Genomic DNA, 19,428 nt, shown 5'->3' with positions numbered 1-19,428 from the left:
GAAAAATAAGGGTTAATTATGTATTTATTTATGTATTAATTAAATTACATTATATATAAAACAGAAATTTGTCACATGCCTTTTGTCTTTGTAATTACTAATTGACAGGTTTAATATCCTATCACTTCCTACGCAACAGCTCTCGCCAAGAAACGCGCACTACCATTGGTCCATCATCTACGAGGCCTAACCAATAGATAGCCTGAATTAGGGGGAGTATTTGGCTGTAACACATGATTGGCTGTTTGAACACGATATCCCGCCCATTCTTAAAGGCACAGTAGGAAAAGCGGTTCGTCTGCAGGGTGCAGCTCTCGACGAACGTCCTCTGGCGGGGATTGTACGAACATTAGGGGGTGAACAAAACATTAATCTACGAATTCCATCATGGCAGCGACATTAATGCGTTCCCTTGTAAAGAAGAGGGTAAGGAACACATAATCATGGCATTTCAAAGTCATATACACGTAGTATGAGTTTGACGTTACGTCATGTGGTCAAAGTATCAACTTCAGGGTCAAACAGCACGAGCAGATACATTGTGGCACACTAGCCACAATGAAAGCTACTTTATCTATATGCACTATAAAATTAGTGTGTAAGAAGTTGTAGTAATTGCAAGGCGTTTGTAGCCTAATCACCTCAAAGATACTACCTTTGTTTTTGTATAATTTCGCGACAGTTCTTGTCAGGTTCACTCATGCTAAGTGCTACTAGTGTTATCATAGTCCTAGAAAGCATTATAATTCATGCATGAATACTTTTGAGCAACAACTTAGTCCTATATGCAAATCAGAAAAGCAGTTTTTCTGTATCTAAAGACCGTTTTCTTTTCATCGAAAGCTGTATAAACCATTAATTTCCTTTCTATGCTGATTAACAACAAAGTGCACCGTAGTTTTACACGAGGTTATAATATACTGACTGATATCAAATGAAATGATCTGCCCAGACACAATAATGGAGATCATTTAATGTTATATCTGTGACCTGTTCTGCAGGTTCCTCTTCAGATGGGACGCATGTGTTACTCCTCCTCCTCTGTGGTAAGTCTGTCATGTATTTGAGCCCACTTATTAGTGTTTGGGGCTAAGAGTAATATGTGGATTAAGAGAAAGTTTATCTAATATGTTAGAAACATTGTAAACACAGTAGTTAAGTGATTGTGAGTCAAGCAGACAATGGACTTTGTATAAATGTTGCCTATATATCCAGTTGTTCTAGTCGTCTACTGGTTATCAATATTGTTCCATAAGCTTTTAGTCTTTACACGATGTAAAAATCACATGAGACTTTGCCTGCTCATTTCTGAAGACCTCCACACACCACTGCCTCGTACTGAACCTTGCACTAGATGATATGATCTGACAGTGACCAGAGGAATCACGCATTCATTCTGGACAACACTAACGTAATCTTGTGTAAAGCCTGGAATACACTACACGACTGAAAATCTGAACCGCTTTTAAAACACTAGCCATCAAACACTTGCAGAATTTGGAGGAAAGTCAGGTAGTGTATTCTAGTCTTAAGATGCAATCTAACATCTTGTAAAGTCTTACGGTCAGTTATGGTTGTAATCGTTAATGAATTGTGTTTTACATTTGCGTTTTACATTCATGTGACATAATTTTCTCTGTCCTCTCTCAGCCCATCACCAAGTTGTTCATTGATGGAAAGTTTGTCGAATCCAAGAGTCCAGAATGGTTGGACATTCACAATCCTGTAAGTTCATACTGTACTAACAGTTTAACATACCGCAGTTTAACATTCACTGACAACACTGAGGCCGAGTTAAACCCATTAGATTAACGTGGTTTAAGCAAATGTGATTTGTGCTGATCAACCTGACTAGACAACACATAAACGTTCTTTAGTTATCCCATCAATCGGCATATAAAACCGCTTCAGTTATGTTATTTTTTACATTTTTAAAAATGTTTCCTCATCGATTATTTCGTACTGTTACCAATGTGCAAAAGGAGCAATAGAGGAAACATTGAGATTAACTGTTTTCTAAGGCTTTGCTGTAATCTGTTTTTACGGTAGATGTCATAATAATTGCTTGTTGGTTTCTTCGCTCTGTTTGCAGTCTATATTTCAGAAACTCTGCTTAATATCTCATTAGAGTAGTTTAAATACAGTCTGGGTTTTTGGTGTACATTTGTCAGCATTCAGAGTTTTTTTATTTTTTATTAATTTTTTTAACTTTGCAGAGAAAAGGCCCAAGTCAACTGTTAGTTTCAGATGAACTGTCTCTGTGATTGAACTCTAATGCATGCTCATCCTCAGGCCACCAACGAGGTCATCGGTCGGGTGCCAAAGGCCACACACGAGGAGATGCTGGCCGCCGTGGACTCGTGCTCACGTGCGTACCACTCTTGGTCCGAAACGTCCATCCTCGCCCGCCAGCAGATCTTCCTTCGCTATCAGCAGCTCATTAAAGACAATATTGTGAGTGACTGCCGCACATCCTCAACTCGCTTGTTTTGATTTCCAATCAACACCAGACTTAGTGGTTGAAAATAGTCTCATTTAGGTTTCATTTGACTAGATCCTGTTCTACACACTTGCTGTTCTTGTTAAAAATGGATCCGTACAGTAACACGGTGATGGACCTTCAGTTGAAAGGTTTTCACTGGGCTTTCATGGCAATGGAAAACTTGGAAATATCAGGGATTTGTGATTCCTAGGTCTGGAAGATTTGTATGAAGCTGTGGAAACCCTAGCTCTGCGTGACAGTTAAAACTCCCATCTCATTTCCTCCTCCAACTTCATATTCGTCCTACATCGCTGTTTTGCTGTTTATTTGTAAAGGCCGTCTGATCTTCTTTGCACTTTTACTTTGTAAACACTGGGTCGGTACTTCTGCAGAGGACAATTTTGAAGTTGGAGGAGAAAATGAGATGGGAGTTTTTCATGAACCAGAAAAAAAGTTCACACAGTGCTAGACAAGAAGAGTATTTGAGGTTAAAAAGTATACAAATTGTAAAAAAAAAAATAAAAAATAGAAAATAACCGATAAGACCCTTAGAAGTTCGAACTCGGGGACACCATAGAAGTGCATTATATGGAGAAAAACCTCAGATGCACTGCATGATTATTTTTTTTTTGAGGAAAACATTTGTGTTTAATTCAATTCCAACCTTTTGATGATTGCACTAAGCCATATTTGACTAATTGTTCTGCCTTACTGCTTGCTAAATGTACATGTGATTTGATTTGTGTTTCAGAAAGAGCTGGCCAAGCTGATAACCCTGGAGCAGGGAAAAACCCTGGCTGATGCTGAGGGCGACGTGTTCAGAGGACTGCGTGAGTCTCTCATTCCTGAGACAGTTCTGGAGTAATGTTAAGAGCAATCAGTGCCGTGTTAGTTAATTCCTGAATGTAGTAGTTAAGACTCTAGGGTGTAGAACATTATAAGGAATAGTCAGTTACTTTCAACCCAGTGACTACAGTACAGTACCAACCCACAATGACTGCTACTACAGACTATCATTTTGACTAACCCTTTAAAATGTAGACAAGCAGGATGCGTTTACAGTAAATAACCTTTTAAAGGAGGCTTAAGCACCGCAAATGTGTGATATAATCAAATCTGTTAGTCTGGTTATGTCTATTCATAGATATTCTTTATAAAAGTGAAGAGTCAGCCACGCTCTCCTAAAACGGCTCGTTCTAACACGCCCCACATGTCTACGTCACTGTGTGGGAGGATTTGCATAACGGCGCCCAAATGTTCACACAAAGAAAAGAAGGCGTAACTTTTATTCTTTCTGTTGCCGCCAGCACCATGTCGTGGAGACGCTGTTTCATTGTCAAAGCAAAAATACTTAGTTTGGTCTTCCTAAAGAGGACAAAACTAGAAATCAGTGGTTAAGTTGCTTGTACAACACTGTTCCAGAACAGTCCAACCCAAATATTTAGATGTGTGTGCATTTTATGGAGGATGAGGACTGTTTCCTGGGAGAGTAGCCTATAATGCTGATGTCAGTTTCTATAAAGTTGAGCAATTCCAACTTTGCAAGGACAGTCTGTAGCGCTTGTTGTTTGTCTTTTCGTTACGTGGCGCGATACGCAAACGCAACATGTAAAAAGACATAAGACATTATAATCATTATGTCCACACAAATGCCTCGTTTTAATACATTTTAGTGGTTTTGTCTCATCGTGCCGGGACACATGGCATCACAGTATGGTGAAGAACGTAACATTTCTGTCACACGCTTGAGGCATTCAGCCAATCACAATGCACTTGATAGCTGGCCAATCAGAGCACACCTCGCTTTTCAGAACGATGAGTTTTGTAATGCGGGGCATAGAGGAGAAACAATAATGTACATTATGGAAAATAATGTGTTTTTGAACCTTAAACAACATAATAAATACATTGCATTACACCAAATAATGTTCTTATTAGCAACATCATATGACCCTTTTAAGGTAGCCTTACTGAACATGAGAAACTTCTTTCAAAAACATAAAAAAAAAAAATCTAACCAACAAAATAAGCATAAAGATGAAAATAACTTGGGATGTTTTTTTTTGTGCTACGGATGAGGCATTATTTGCTGTTAGGACCTAAGAAAGTCTTTGGCCTTATAACTGTTTGCACATTTAGTTTGTGTGCCTTCACAGTATTTACTGTAGTTGTTTGTTGGTCTTGCAGAGGTGGTGGAGCACACCTGCAGTATCACATCCCTAATGCTGGGCGAGACCCTCCCCTCCATCACTAAAGACATGGACACGTACACGTACCGGCTGCCCATCGGTGTATGTGCTGGTATTACCCCCTTCAATTTCCCTGCCATGATCCCCCTGTGGATGTTCCCAATGGGCATGGTGTGCGGGAACACCTATTTGTTGAAGCCCTCCGAGAGAGTGCCTGGCTGTGCCATGTTGCTGGCCAAACTCCTGCAGGACGCCGGCGCTCCGGATGGAACATTAAACATAATCCACGGACAGCATGACGGTATGGAAAATTATAGGAGCAGAAGGGTTATAAATATTTTGACCAGATTCTGTGTGGAGATAACGAAGTGATGTTTTTTTTCCATGTGTTGTTATAGCTGTGAACTTCATCTGTGACCATCCTGCCATCAAAGCCATCAGTTTCGTAGGCTCCAACCAGGCTGGCGAGTACATCTATGAGAGAGGCTCCAAAAATGGCAAAAGAGTGCAGAGCAACATGGTTGGTTCTGAGCATGAAGTTCATGAATTTCACAGAAAACTGTATTGCATGTGAAAGTCTTGTCAGTTATGAGCAAAAAAATCAGGACAGTAGCTCAGATGCTTTAAAACAGTGTAACTAGTTACCATTGCTCAGTGTCCAGATGATGGCAGCATTTGGTTACAAATGAATCTGCATCATTCTGGTTCATTCTTAACCTCCATAATGAGGCTGCGATTTTAGACTCAAGATTCAGGAAATTGGAGATTACCACTTTCATTATGTACTGCCTAAAAAAGTCAGCACGAGAGACTCAAAGATGATGGACAGCAGTGTATTCAATTATACCTCCTTTGCTCCCACTGCAGATAAACTCACTTTTCTTAAACCCCACAACAACTCTCCAACTATTACAATCTCTTTCAGATTATTGTAGTTTTGCAAAGTAACTTGCGTTTTGAATTCGAATCAATGCCAGTTTATTATGACTGTTTTCAAGGTCTTGAAGTCCGTCACATTTTCTTTCCCCACTTTCACTTTGCCTGTCTTCACTCATTGTGTTAGTGCTAGAATTCGTTGTTTGGTGAAAATGTGGAGCTGCTTCGTTACAATCTCGCTTTCTGTCCACCAGGGGGCGAAGAATCACGGTGTGGTGATGCCTGATGCCAACAAGGAGAACACACTAAACCAGTTGGTTGGTGCTGCTTTTGGAGCAGCAGGTCAGAGGTGTATGGCTCTGTCCACTGCCGTCCTTGTAGGAGAAGCACGAAACTGGTTGCCTGAACTAGTTGAACGTGCAAAGGGTCTCCGTGTCAATGCAGGTACTTGAGATATGTGTCTCTCAAATCTGATCAAGTTTGGGCTGTGGAAAACCGTGTCCTAGTCAGGCGCAATACAATAAAGGCCAATAATATTGCATGTTCCAGCAAGTTATCGAATATATTGAATATCACTTAGGTTGGTTGCATTGCAGCAAACGTGTCCATCTGCACTTACAAAGGCAGGCGCACTCAACTGTTTGTGAAATGGAGCAAAGAGAAATTTTACTTATACCTAGAGCAAATAATCCTAAATAGCTACAATGAAAGCCATGCTACTAAATTTTGGACCATTGGACCATTTTTTAAGTTAGTTGGTACACAGTGACAAAATATTGACCAATTTAGATATTTGCATTTCTAGAACCACCAAAACCTATTCCATAAATGTCACTTGAGACTATTTTTACGTGACATTCATTGAATAAAATCTCTCTTCTGCAGTTCCTCTCCATGTAGAGTTTCTCTGAATTCATTCAGTTTGTTTTATCTCTCTTTTTTGGCCTTTTCGTAGACCACCCATGCCTTCATGACCACACCTCTCCCTGTGTAACTTAAAGCGTGTTCAGCTCACCCAGAGGATAGACGCACTATTTGTCTTGGTCATGCCACAAAGCAGAAGCACATTTTGTGGTATAAAGGGGACCAGAAATTAGTATGGGCCGATCAAATGTTAGAAAAAAATTCTGCCAATGAAAATTGTAATTGTAATCAAGAAGCAAAACCGCCGCAGCTATTCTGAAACCCTGTAACAGACCTTTAAGACATACTGCCTCAGGGTATCTAAAATTGTGTGTGTGTTTGTTTGTATGTGTATGTGTGTGTGCATGCGTGTGTGTTTGGATATGCCAGTACCAATCCCTTTGGTTGCAACCCAGTAAAAAGGGGTAAATTAAAGGAAAGTCAGTAAAAATCAACAAAACAAACGATACAGAAACCATTTCTCCAGATTTTAGGATGTCTAAACTTCTGGTTAACCAACTAAACTGTTGTTTGGAAGAAAAACCGCGACATTTTCTGCTAGCTATCCACTTAACTCAGTACAGTAATAATTCAGCAAATTGGTGCATCTGACTTGAATTACTGACGACATGAATTAAACACATTTATACTGCTTGAGTATTATCATTAGTTATGTAGTGAATAATATGTTCATTTAACATTTGATGAAAATGAAGGATTTCGGAATGAATTTCCGTTCTGATGAAATATGTAATTGTTGTAGTTTAAGTGCATTTTGTAAAAACTTCTTAATCATGTCTTTTATTTTCCTGTTTGTTCTCTTGCTTGTTCTGTAAGGTGACCAGCCCGGGGCTGATGTGGGACCTCTCATCTCGCCTCAGGCCAAACAGCGAGTCAACAGCCTTATTCAGAGTGGGGTGGATGAGGGTGCCAAGGTGCTGCTTGACGGCAGGAACGTGAAGGTCAAGGGTTACGAAAACGGCAACTTTGTAGGACCAACCATCATTAGCAATGTCACGGTGAGAGACTCAATGCTTACAAGGATGTTCAAAAAGTGCTGTATTATGAGTGCTTTCTGGGTTTATTTGCCTCTTTATAATGAATCGTTTGTTGTTTTCCTCAATTTGGATAAAAGAGTCTCTTCTATTTTAATAAACAAATGAATCCCAATTACTCAACCTTAAATCTTTCCAAATTTATATGAATTTCTTCTGTGAAACAAAATATATATATATATATATATATCTTGTTTTACATTCCATAGACCTGAAGTCATATATGTTTTCAGCAACATGGTAGTAAGGAAATGTCTTTAGTTGCTGTAAGTTAGAACATGTCAGTATCATGCGAAGACCATGTAATGTTGTTCACTTGTTTGTTCTGCTTTAATTTCAGCCGGATATGAAGTGCTATAGGGAGGAGATATTTGGCCCTGTGCTGGTGGTCCTGGAGGCTGACAGTTTGGATGATGCCATCAAAATGGTCAATGAGAACCCATATGGTAACGGAACGGCCATCTTCACCACCAATGGTGCAGCGGCACGTAAATACACCCATGAAGTCGATGTTGGGCAGGTGAGTTGTTTTAAATATACATATCATAAACAGGACTGGGTTTATAATACACATTTCCAATGCATCAAACTTTCATAACTTGACTAATGACTCGAAGCGATAGTTAACAAAAAAATTAAAATTCTGTCATTATTCACTCAACCTCATGTCATTCTAAACCTTTAAAGACTACCAGTAACTAAACCCTAAACCAACTTTTTTTAGTTAATGATCTGTAAGAATGGGGCTTTATTAGTGCTGTTCATTAATTCGAGTAACTTCTTTGACATTTGAGTATAAAGTGTTTTAATTCTACAATATCTGGTTTAAAAACGTCTGAGTGCTGCCCTCTTCAGGTTGAACGGTGGCTACTGCAGTTGACTTTTTCCTATTGGATGTTGCGGTGGCAAGTGACGTAAGCAGCTCACCACGCCCCTTGGTACGAGCTACCACGCCCTTGGCAGTATAAAACCATCTTGTTCAGTCAAAATCACTGTAGTGAGTCAGGAGTTGGAATTGCAAGTATTGAAAACGATCAGGATAGAGTATTTTAGCATCTATTTAGCATAGCATTTATATAGATATTTAGATTATTTGTTGTAGCCTATGTAGTTAATTAACATAGTTTTAGTATAACCTTAGTATTGTTAGAAGCACAGTTAGTTAGTAGCATAGTATTGTATCAGTTAGGATAGCTTCAAGTTAGCGTAGATTTCTTTACAGTGGTCAGGATGGTACATAGGTGTAGTGTTGCTGGTTGCGTCAGCACTGCTGGACTGCATAGTTTTCCAGCAGACTTGAAAATTAGGCGACAAGTGGTTGCATGCACTTGGCCTGGAAGACCGTGAGTTCCTGCCTAGAGCTGGAGTGTGCAAACTGCATTTTACGCGGGATTGCTTCTCCAACGCAATGGAAGTGGAAATGGGTTTCTCCAAACAGCTCGTGCTGAAAAGTGACGCAGTGCCTTATTCAGAGACTGGCCCCATTCTGTCTTGCGCGGCTGCTTTGCTAGCTTTGTCAGATGCCGATCGCGATGCGGGATTTAAGACCGCAGTTTGAGCCAGCGGCTTGAATTGATATGGCTCAGGCCCTGGCCCTGTGTCCACAGACACCTCGACATCCTCCACTTCAGGTGAAGGTGGGAGAGAAAAGTCCTCTACTTCAAATGAACGCTCTGTTGCAAAGCTACTTGCGTCACTGCAGTCAGCGACTCTGACAGCAACTGTCAATCAATCCGTCACTGCGGGTCTCAGGTTCACGCCCCACCCGCTCAGCCCCGCCCTCGGATCGTCCCCTCTATTTCCGCTGTGCTCTGTCCACTTTTCAGCATTTTTCAAATATTGCCAGTGGGTGGAGTCAGGCTCTGACCAGGAGTTTAGTTACCCTTTAAGACCTTCGTTCATCTTCGGAGCCCAAATTAAGATATTTTTGATGAAATCCGAGAGCGTTCTGACTCTGCATAGACCGCAACAGTTTTATGACGTTCAAGGCCCAGAAAGGTAGTCTTGCAAACATAGTCATAGTCTTACGGGTTTGGAACAATATGAGGGTGAGTAATTAATGACTTAATTCCCTTTAAAGGCACAATAGCTACCCCATTGGAGTATCTTTCTTTAGAGCATATTTGGGTGACCTGGTTCTTCACTGGACTGCAGGAAATGGGAATGCTCATATGAATAAACATTCATTGTAAAACATTCATCAAACAGCGTTGTGACTAACAGTTGAATTTTTTTTACTTCACACGCTGTCTTAAAAACCCAGTACTACGTGCAAGACATAAGTGCAATGGTGTTACACGTGTATGTCGTACTGGGCTCCTCCACATGTCATGTAGGCTCTTGACAAGACCACTGTAGGTGAAGTGTTCCAGGCACACCTCTAGAGTAAATATTAGAACGTGATGTAAATGAAATGTGTAAAATCCCCTTGGCGCCACTCCCCGACCCAAAGCCAAAAAGCACGTTTTGGATGTAAGTCTTGCCTCATTAGTGGCCATATATATATATACTAGGGGTAGCACAAGCCTTCCTTTAAAAATCTATATAAAAACAGTATTTTTTTTTTCCATTTGGACATACCTTGTTTGCCACAGCTTCGAAAACGTACAGCTGCGACCAGAAAACATGCGCACTACAAATAGTTCCCAGCAAATATGTGCTTTTTAATCAAAACAGCACTATGCCAAAATATTTAGCTGGTAAACGCCGAAGTCTTAAATGAAACTCTTAAGGGATCCCTTGCAACCCGTTGATCTGGTGCTTATGCAAAAACTGTCCCCTTTTTACCCCGTCTGTTTGCCCGTGGCGAGCAGCTATGCCGTGTGTTTGCGATTCACATGCTGGAGTACACGGCACAGGCCATGTGCTGAGCTGGCCTCCAAAACCCCCGCATACAAGAACCTCCTTCTGCTTTTTTTGCTCCGTCCACTCCCTCACGAGTCACCTTCGGTCAAAAGGCTCAAACTGTTCAACCGCATTTAAAAAAAAAAAACATTTCAAGATGCTCTGCCAGTTTCCAGCCTCACCCCACCCCAAAAACAAAATGTTTTGTTTAGTTATTCTCTGCATGCATTACTTTTCTCGGCTGGTACACAAATGATTGTGGCTTTCAGTTGTGTGTGGACTGCTTCGTCAACACATTCAATAGAATGAGCTGATTGTCCCACACTTTCCATGCACAGCTGAAGCCCCACAGCAGCTTGTTCTCAAAGCAAAGATGTGCAAGTTTCTTCAACTTCAGATACTTTTAAGTCTCAGGCTTTTATTTTTATTGGAACAAATTGAAACTACTTTTTGTTACATAAATATAATATTAAAACTTTTTACCATTCCGTCATTTATATTTGCTACATTTCAAATGCCCTTTGTGCATTGATGTAATTGTTTTAACTCTGTCACATAATCAGACTTTGAAACTTAAATTAGGCATGAAATTATTATTTTTTCTTAATGTAGATGCTGAAAACATGATTCACACAAATGTATGTTAAATTAAATTTATTTACTTATTTAACCTCATTAAAAATGTAATTAATTGGATCTTCCAGTGAAGCGGCAGACTTTTCTCTTGGGACACATGCCAGACTTCTCCAATCATTTCGTTCACATAAATCATGTCCTTTACATACAGCTGACCGCAAGCTTGCATTCAAATTTGCTTCCATCCAGTAAACTAATAAATATAATAAATGATTTGCTCTTTTGGCAATTCGTTACACTCACGTGTGACATTATGGAAGAAAGATCTATTGCTTCTTCAATTTCATCACTGTTTTAAAATATAAAGATCCATGTCTTACAAAAAATACTCATTTTAAACTAGTTTTCTTAAACTGTCCTATTTCGGGACTTTAATTGCTACATTAACAGTGAAGCGCAGTGGACATGCTCTGCAATTCACACTGGAAAGGCTGGAGCTACACGTGTATGGTGAGATTTCTAGGTTTACATTGAGCAGGGAGACTGACGTGAAGTGGTAATGTACAGAATTTACAAACCGTCTCTCCCACATGGTGTCTAGAGACGTGGGGAAAGCATACAGCTTTCTGCGGCAGACAAAAATGCATTTGCGTCTGACGGGTGTGCTGTTGTCTTAGCTGTCATCAGGGTGTGAGTGTGTCAGATACGTGAGATGCAGAGAACATGACCGCTCAAGAGGCCAAACGCAGCTGACCTCGGAGACGTCTGTTAATGTACTGTTTGCTTTTTTTTAATAGATTGGAGTTAATGTACCAATCCCCGTCCCACTGCCAATGTTTTCGTTCACCGGTTCCAGAGGCTCCTTCAGGGGTGACACCAATTTCTATGGAAAGCAAGTAAGTATTTGCAACTGGATATCAGGATATTTTGCTTTGCAGAATAGGTCTAAATTAAGGCCCATTCACACCAAGCACGATAACTATAAAGATAACGATAAAGATATAGTTCTAAAAATCGTTCTCAATATTAAAGATTAGCGCAGTCCACACCACAACTATAACGATAAAGGCACAGAGAAACGGTATCATTGGAATCATTTTCAGAACGATTTTTTTCCAGCTGATGAATGATACAAACATTGACAGCCAATCAGAATCCATCCAGCTGTTACAAGCTCGAGAATTTAAAGCGGTAGACGCATGCGCGCTTAGAATAAACAGACGATATCGTTCGCTGGTGTAGACGCTAATATCGTTAACTTTATAGTTATTGTTCTTGGTGTGAACGGGGCTTTAGACACTGAAATACAATAATCATTTCACTCTTTTGCCGCCAGTGTTTTTAAAAATAAATCTGTGAGCCACAGTCATTATTTTTATTTTATTTTATTTTTTTCACAAAATTTCTTGGCCCCCAGAATATTTTGTTGTATGAATGTCTGAACATGCAATATGTCAAAAAAAAGAACCGAGCTTCTGCATGTGTAAAAAAAACGACAACAACAAAAACACTTGAAAGTGGGTTTTAAAGTTTTATAAGGCCACATTTGAACAAAAAGCCAAGAAATATTTTTTTTTTGTCAAAGACTGTTAAATACAGAGACTCCATTCAATTATACAATTAATAAAAATTGTAAAAATCAAATTGAAACAAAAAAAAAATTGACTTATAACAAATAAATGAATAAACAAATGGTGAATTATTGGCCATATCTTCCCCAAATGTACCGGCTGACGTTTAAAATCAGGTCATAGGCATGGTCCATTTGGCTTGCCATTTGAGTTTGGCTGTAAGATTTGTTTTGGTATAAAATTTCGTTCAGCTGTATTTTGTCATAAAACAATGACTGACATGTTTTCACGCAAGTGGTTTATTGTTCCCGCCAGCGCAAGTTTGCCAGCCACCTGCCATTTCTCATGTGATGTCATTGTCATTTTGAGAGGGTATTAAAAAGAAGATGACTAATCTTGAGTCATTGTTTAGTCTTAAGGATTTTGCTATTCTTTCCATCGCAGGGCATTCAGTTCTACACACAGATCAAAACTGTTACCTCGCAGTGGAAGGCAGAAGATGCTACCCTAAAGTCCCCCGCTGTTACCATGCCAACAATGGGACGTTAAGTATTAATCTCCTGTATAGTTCCTCTCTGGCCCCCAAAATTCAATACTACTTTTAACTACTTTTGATATTTTCAAACGTGCTCTCATATGTAGTTAAATAACTCCAAAAATGTGAAGTTTTTTTCTTTCACTGTTCAATAAGTAAGAATTTGTTTCTTTTTTTAACAAAGAATTAATTGCTTTAGACCACTGGATGAAATGTTTTTTGTCAAATGGTCGTTCTCACCCTGATATATAGCCGAAGTTTGTTTCAGAAAATAATGACTCCTCATTCAACACTAAATTCACTTTGGGTGTTGACAAGCTCTATTAAGTCTGCAAAAAAGGTATTATCTGTAGCTAGCTGGCTCTTCTGAACTGTTCAACCAGCATTCTGTCTTGTTAAATATGATTGTCTATATAAATATGCAACATTTGTGAACTCTTGTTGAATAAAAGACTGTTTTGGGCTGTTTGTCTCAATAAACAAGACAATGAATTTGTTCTTGTAAATCGTATTTATTTTAGTGTACATTTACACAACAACAGTGTGCAAAAAATTTTAGTTTTACCTTCATTTTTCATTAAATGATGACAACAACAATGTCGGAATGATCCGGAAAAACGACTTAAAATGCTGTAGTTTGCCAGGCCAGAAGTTGGCGATGTCACTATGTAAAAAAAACACTACATGAACACGTAATATGTATGTGAATGATAAACCGTTTTCACAAATTTGCGTTTTGTAGGCAGTAACTGTATACATTTCAAAAAATTTTACTTTTATAACCTGTTTTCAAAATTTTAAGCGCCATTGTTGCATAAATTAATGACCAAAATGAATAAAAATGTATTCAATTTAACTTGAAAATGGTGTCGTGTAAACGTTCCCTTAGTAGCACCTGCTAAAGTTTTACTAATTTGTTTACGTATCCCCAACTTATCCTGCAACATGTGTACTTGTGCAACTATTATATATATTTAAGTATTGTTATATTTTTTAGATATTTAACTCGTTCATTTAAAGTGCCCCTATTATGCCATTTAAAATATTGCATTTAATGCAGTGTGAAATGTTGCTATATGTGAATATAAAGGGTCTGTAAAAGTCGAAAGTGCCCAATAATTTTTTTTTAATTGTATTGACTCTGAACAGCCTAAACAAGGTTTTCAATAATTTGAATTGCACTTCCATGACAGCTACATATTATGGGCTATAACACATTTGCATAATGCCCGCTTAATCTTGGAGTTCAATACGGTGTTCACGAAACTCTTGCTTTTGAAAGATGGCTTAGTACACAGTTTATCTACACCAGCTGGCTCCACTGCATCACAACTATGTAAATAATAGATGTTTATAATTTCTATCGAGCTTTAAAAATTCTGAACTATACAGAACATTATATATATCATCTAGAACTATATCGCTGTATGCCAGATCACAATGGACTGGTCCATCTGACCAATCAGAGTATAGTAGACTCTTAGAAAGGAGGAGTTTAGAGAGACTAAATCTTAGAATGATTCAAACAAATTGTCTGTGAATCGTTGGAAAATTAGGTGATAATAAATGCATATTTTGAAACAACTAAAGCATTCTGACCTTGCTTGCATGTAAAACTATTGTAGGAGACTCCCAAAACAGCATTAGGAACCTTAAGAGTGGCATAATAGGGGCACTTTAAATGATTAAATCTAGAAATAGGTGATCTGCATATCTAGTGGGCCAATGACAAGAGGTTGATGGGTCGTGATTCTTGGGTTATAAAGATCTTATGATGTGATTTCTTAACAATCCTGTTTGGGAGACAGCAAGCTGTAGTATGACATTAATTATGGCGAACCAGCATAGAGAAGATATAAAGCTCAGATAAATTACTCTGGATCTTCATCTTACAGCTTGACTGCTCAGTCCGCTAAACAACCAACCTCAGATGGAGTAAATTTTGAAGATGCTTTGTAATTTGCATGGCGTCCTTTGGCATGCTAAGTGTCTAACCCTGGATGGCTGGCACCCTTGGAAAAAGCTGACAAAGCCAAGAGATGGGCTGGTTTCTTATGTGGATGAAGAACAATGCAGACAACATAAAACAGTTTAAACTGTGGGGAGGATACATTACCTGTTACCATTTAACTTTGAAGTTATTTCACTGGATACTAAAAGTGAACTCTTCAACCCAATATCCTACTTAAGTTAAGCATCAATGACATTTTTAATGACCACAACAAAAATGTTTAAATTTCCTTTTTTCCTTTCAAACTTCCAGAATTACTTTCTATGAAATACTCAAAATAAAAGTCGGTAGGGTCCAGCATTATTTTGGACCTTGCTAACTTGCATTATATGGACAAAATATTTTGAAGCATTCTTCAAAATCTCTTCCTTTGTGTTCCACAGAAGAAAGGAAGTCATGACATTGTTAATAATTACAACTTCAGGTGAACTATTGCTTTATGAGTAAAACTAAAACTAGGTATAAAAGGATATCTCTTCACACTCATCCCACAGGATTTACATGGCTAAAAAAAAAACAGAAAACCCTCCACCTAGAAAAGTAGTTCCACCTTTAACTTCATTAACAAATGTTTTATTTACGAACAATTCATAAACATGCTTTAAACAATTACAAGTTTCACATTTCTGCTTCTAAAAGCTTTGGGTTACTGACCTGCTTTGACTGCTGCAAAGTACTGTATGACAAATGTGTTTTCCATTTGTTTTTACAAACTGAAGGATGAGTCAAAATTCTTTAGTAATCAACCACCTCCCACAAATTCTGGCCGCAGAATAACCAAAAATATTCCTTGTGTCTGTAACTCAGTATAATCTAATTAGGTTATCCTGCATTCTCTAGATAATCTACAAATAATTTGAAGGTACAAAATGTGCGTGTGAAGCTAAGTGGGATGTTCAGATTCTGCATGCAGATGTTTCTTGCGGTGCGTATGTCATGGCCAGTGCAGCCCTATTTTTACCCTTAACACACGGTTTCGTCTAAGTCAACTTTGCTTCATGTCACCCATACATTTACCCTTAAAAAAGAAAGTTACTTAAAGAGAACCAAGTAATAACTGGGTGCAACAGTACATTTACTAGTACTGAATTTGACGAGAGCTGTCATATGCATCTTTATGCATCAAAATGCTTTTGGCATTTCAAGTAACGGTACTTATATAGAACCTTCGTTCTTTCAGTTTTTGTGTTTTTTCCTTCTTAAACTATTGCATTATGTATGGTGCCATTACCCGAAAAAAGTGCACTTCCATAATGTATTTAGATATCACTTCTTGTACACTTGAGTGTACTAGTGTATAAACGATAAATTGTATAAATTGTACAAATAAATTGTTCAAATACATAGATAGTATGTTAAAAGCATGTTTTAGTTCTTATGCAAAATAGCACAGTTAAGTACACTTAAAGTCCTTTAATGACAAGTCATGTCACTCAGCAGCCGTCTTTGAAATGCCTCTCATGCATGTAAGAGCACCTCCTATAGCTTTTTGTGTGGAAGCATCAAATTCTCCAATGATTTAGTCTTTTGTTACCGTGTTTTAAACACACACTGCACACAATTCACTAAATTGTTACCTCATTTTATGCAGATCGGTTCTGTTTGTTGAATTAATTGTGAATAGGAATTAGTAAAACGCGATTTGAGGGAACAAAGTAGTAAGATGTGGGAACAAATGGTTGATTCATCGACACAATATTAATATATTTATATCATGTTTGGAGCTCTGTATAATTCTCCTATAATTAAAAGAGTTGCACCATTATTGTGGCTACATCCAGATATGCATACTTCCCTACTATATAACATGCAAAACCAGTATGTGAATAATCGTATGTTCAAATTCACAATATTGATAAATCACAGGGCCTAAAGTACCTGGGACAGTAGGGTCACATGACACTGGCATCATGACAAATGTTTAGTCAAAGTGTTTAGTCCCACGGACTGTTGCCTGAGCGTCTAATGCATCTGGCACACTTTACTGGAAACCCTTCAGGAGTGTCGAAGTCGTTACCTGATTGGTTCTACTAGTTGAATTCTACATGATTTCCGTCATGGAAGAACATAGCCGTCACATTTAAAACTGTGAAAGTGAGTGCTTGTCAGGATAAACTAAATGGTGGATTTTCAAATGTATGTGAAATATGTGAAGTTTAAGGCATAGTCTCCAAGAGTTTTACACACGGGTCTGTTATTGTGGGGACATTTCCATTGGACTTAAATATGATGCGGCACAAAAATAAACATGATTGGTTGCTTTACCTGTCAGTCATATGTCCTCTTGGGTGGTCCTTGGTCATTCAAAGTGGCCAAGGTTCCCAGACCTTCTGCCATCAGACTGAAGGTCTGGATACACGAGACCTAACAAATGTAGCATGTTCAGTTAACACTTATAAAACATACTTTTTTAAACAGCTGCTAAGTAATTACTAATACTAAAAAGTAACCAACTTGGAGAGCATGTAATTTTCCATTCATTGTAATTCTGTAAAAACTATGCCACACATTCCGGCAATGTACTATTACTAGGGTCTGTGGACATGATTGAATTCTCTAGTATTCTTGCATTCCAATTTCTATTCACAGAAGAATTTAAAGCAATTTGCATACAAAAAACATTGTGAATAAAACCCTAAATGCAGTGATGTCGTTTTCCCTCCTTTACATAATAGCAAAATGCTTACAGCTGGTAAAATATTTGGACTAGGAATGTTGTCAGTGGTTCTGAAAAATAGTGATGGTAACAAATTGAAATGTAAGAGGAGGAAAAGATGGGCTTGGATGCACATGACTATATTTAAAACTAATCTTAAGCAAGCTGTTTGTGAATAAGATTTCACCCTGTAAAAATATTTTCCAGCAGGATGCAGACCGCTTAGACATTTGAGATGAGGTGCAATGACTACCAGTAAATCTCTGAAGAACTGCTACAAGTTTAGCCTCCTACTTCTATAGTGACACAAAAATGTGTATACATTTAACAAGAGTAAACTTTAAAACTCAGAGGCGCCAAGTTTTGCTATAAATTTGTCAGGGTGTTATAAGTCAGGGGTGACTGACCTTCCTCCTGGAGGGTCACCTTTCAGTAGTGTAGCTACAGTGCTTATTAAACATACCTGACCCATCAGAAAGTGGTTCTCCAGGAGCAGTAGGTGGACACCCTTTATCTAAGGTATAGCCCATCACCATTTCTATAATATTCTGGTCTCACAATATGGCTCAATGAATCACAAGCCTGTCTGAATTTCCCGCTCTTTCTTTCTTGTTTTTTTTTTTTTTTGAGAGGTGCAACCTTGTTTCATACCAGAAATAACCCGTGGCCTGTAGCACAAAGTGAGATGAACAAACTCAAAGTTGCAGAATAAGTATGCAGTTGACAAAACCCGATAAAGCCTACCAGGTTTAGATCAGGTTCACCGGGCTTACTACGCTTGATATAAACGTTCTCTGTCAACTCAGAGCTTGAACCAGAGTTTGTGATTAACTCTGGAGCAAGCATGCCCCTGAAAGTGTGACATGTGCAGCAGCCAATCACAGGGAACATGTGGAGAGCATCAATAAAACATTTATGAACATCATGGATTCATTTCTCGTGAGTCAGTGCAATTAAATTTTCTGCCGAAGATTAAGAGATGTCGTTATTTAAGATGTAATTAATTTTACTACAAAAATCAGTATTATATCTGGTCGGTCTTGAAAAGTACATTTTTAATTTGACAGTTATTGGGTCACGTTCTCTTCATTTTTTTCCAAACCACAGCAAACGCCAATCTCCCTTTTTTGCAGAACGCTATATATCCGCTCAACCAATCACAGCGCACCATTCCATGCACTCTAGACCGTAACGGCAGCACTTTGAATACACCCGGCACTTTGAATACACCTGGCATCCTAGTTTTCCTCATCTACTGTACTTTGTGATCAACAAACAAGGGCTGCACAATAAATTGCATCTGATTGCCATGCGCATCTCATCAGTAAGGTTCCATGATTAATAGTACCAATAAATCTCTATCACATGCTTTCAGATGGAAATTATTCAATTATTTAATACACAGAGCTGTAGATCACTGACAAGCTATGCTATATAGCGTTCATTTGATGAATTGCATTCGATTGTGAATGCAATAATGCGTAGCTTGTCAGTGTTAGTATTTTTATAAATGCCATTTATGTTTGTGTTAATACAGTACAATGCACTAGTCAACTAAATGAATGTAACATGGCAAAGATGAATGCACTTTTGGAAGTTGAGTGTACGGGAAATGTCATTTTGGAATTTCGGTGGTTCTTGTTCATGATGAAATTTTATTTTATTGCTGTAATTAATTTATAGCATTAACAAGAATTCATAAGTGGATCAACTTACTATGTTGTGCATTT

The 19,428-nt window shown here is 38.3% G+C and overlaps 1 protein-coding gene across 1 annotated transcript; it reads left to right on the top strand.

The window, feature by feature from the left end:
• The first annotated feature begins 261 nt into the window (after positions 1–261).
• aldh6a1 (aldehyde dehydrogenase 6 family, member A1) lies at positions 262–13,523 on the top strand. The gene is made up of 12 exons (XM_052581304.1): positions 262–426; positions 1,002–1,046; positions 1,651–1,725; positions 2,293–2,454; positions 3,234–3,312; positions 4,670–4,972; positions 5,070–5,191; positions 5,802–5,991; positions 7,288–7,469; positions 7,846–8,025; positions 11,723–11,821; positions 12,941–13,523. The coding sequence occupies exons 1-12, from the start codon at positions 388–390 to the stop codon at positions 13,043–13,045; spliced, it is 1,581 nt and encodes a 526-aa protein (XP_052437264.1). The 5' UTR covers positions 262–387; the 3' UTR covers positions 13,046–13,523.
• The last annotated feature ends 5,905 nt before the right edge of the window (positions 13,524–19,428 follow it).

Source organism: Carassius gibelio, chromosome B17, assembly GCF_023724105.1.
Source record: "Carassius gibelio isolate Cgi1373 ecotype wild population from Czech Republic chromosome B17, carGib1.2-hapl.c, whole genome shotgun sequence".
Lineage (NCBI taxonomy): Eukaryota > Metazoa > Chordata > Actinopteri > Cypriniformes > Cyprinidae > Carassius > Carassius gibelio.
Note: the sequence above shows the minus strand (reverse complement) of the source record. Positions and strands in the feature narration are given on the sequence as shown.

Excerpts from the sequence above, each read along its gene's own strand:
- aldh6a1 (XM_052581304.1), top strand. The coding sequence starts at position 388 with ATGGCAGCGACATTAATGCGTTCCCTTGTAAAGAAGAGG. Across the intron at positions 7,470-7,845 it reads CCATCATTAGCAATGTCACG|CCGGATATGAAGTGCTATAG; the intron begins GTGAGAGACTCA and ends CTTTAATTTCAG. Across the intron at positions 11,822-12,940 it reads CCAATTTCTATGGAAAGCAA|GGCATTCAGTTCTACACACA; the intron begins GTAAGTATTTGC and ends TTTCCATCGCAG.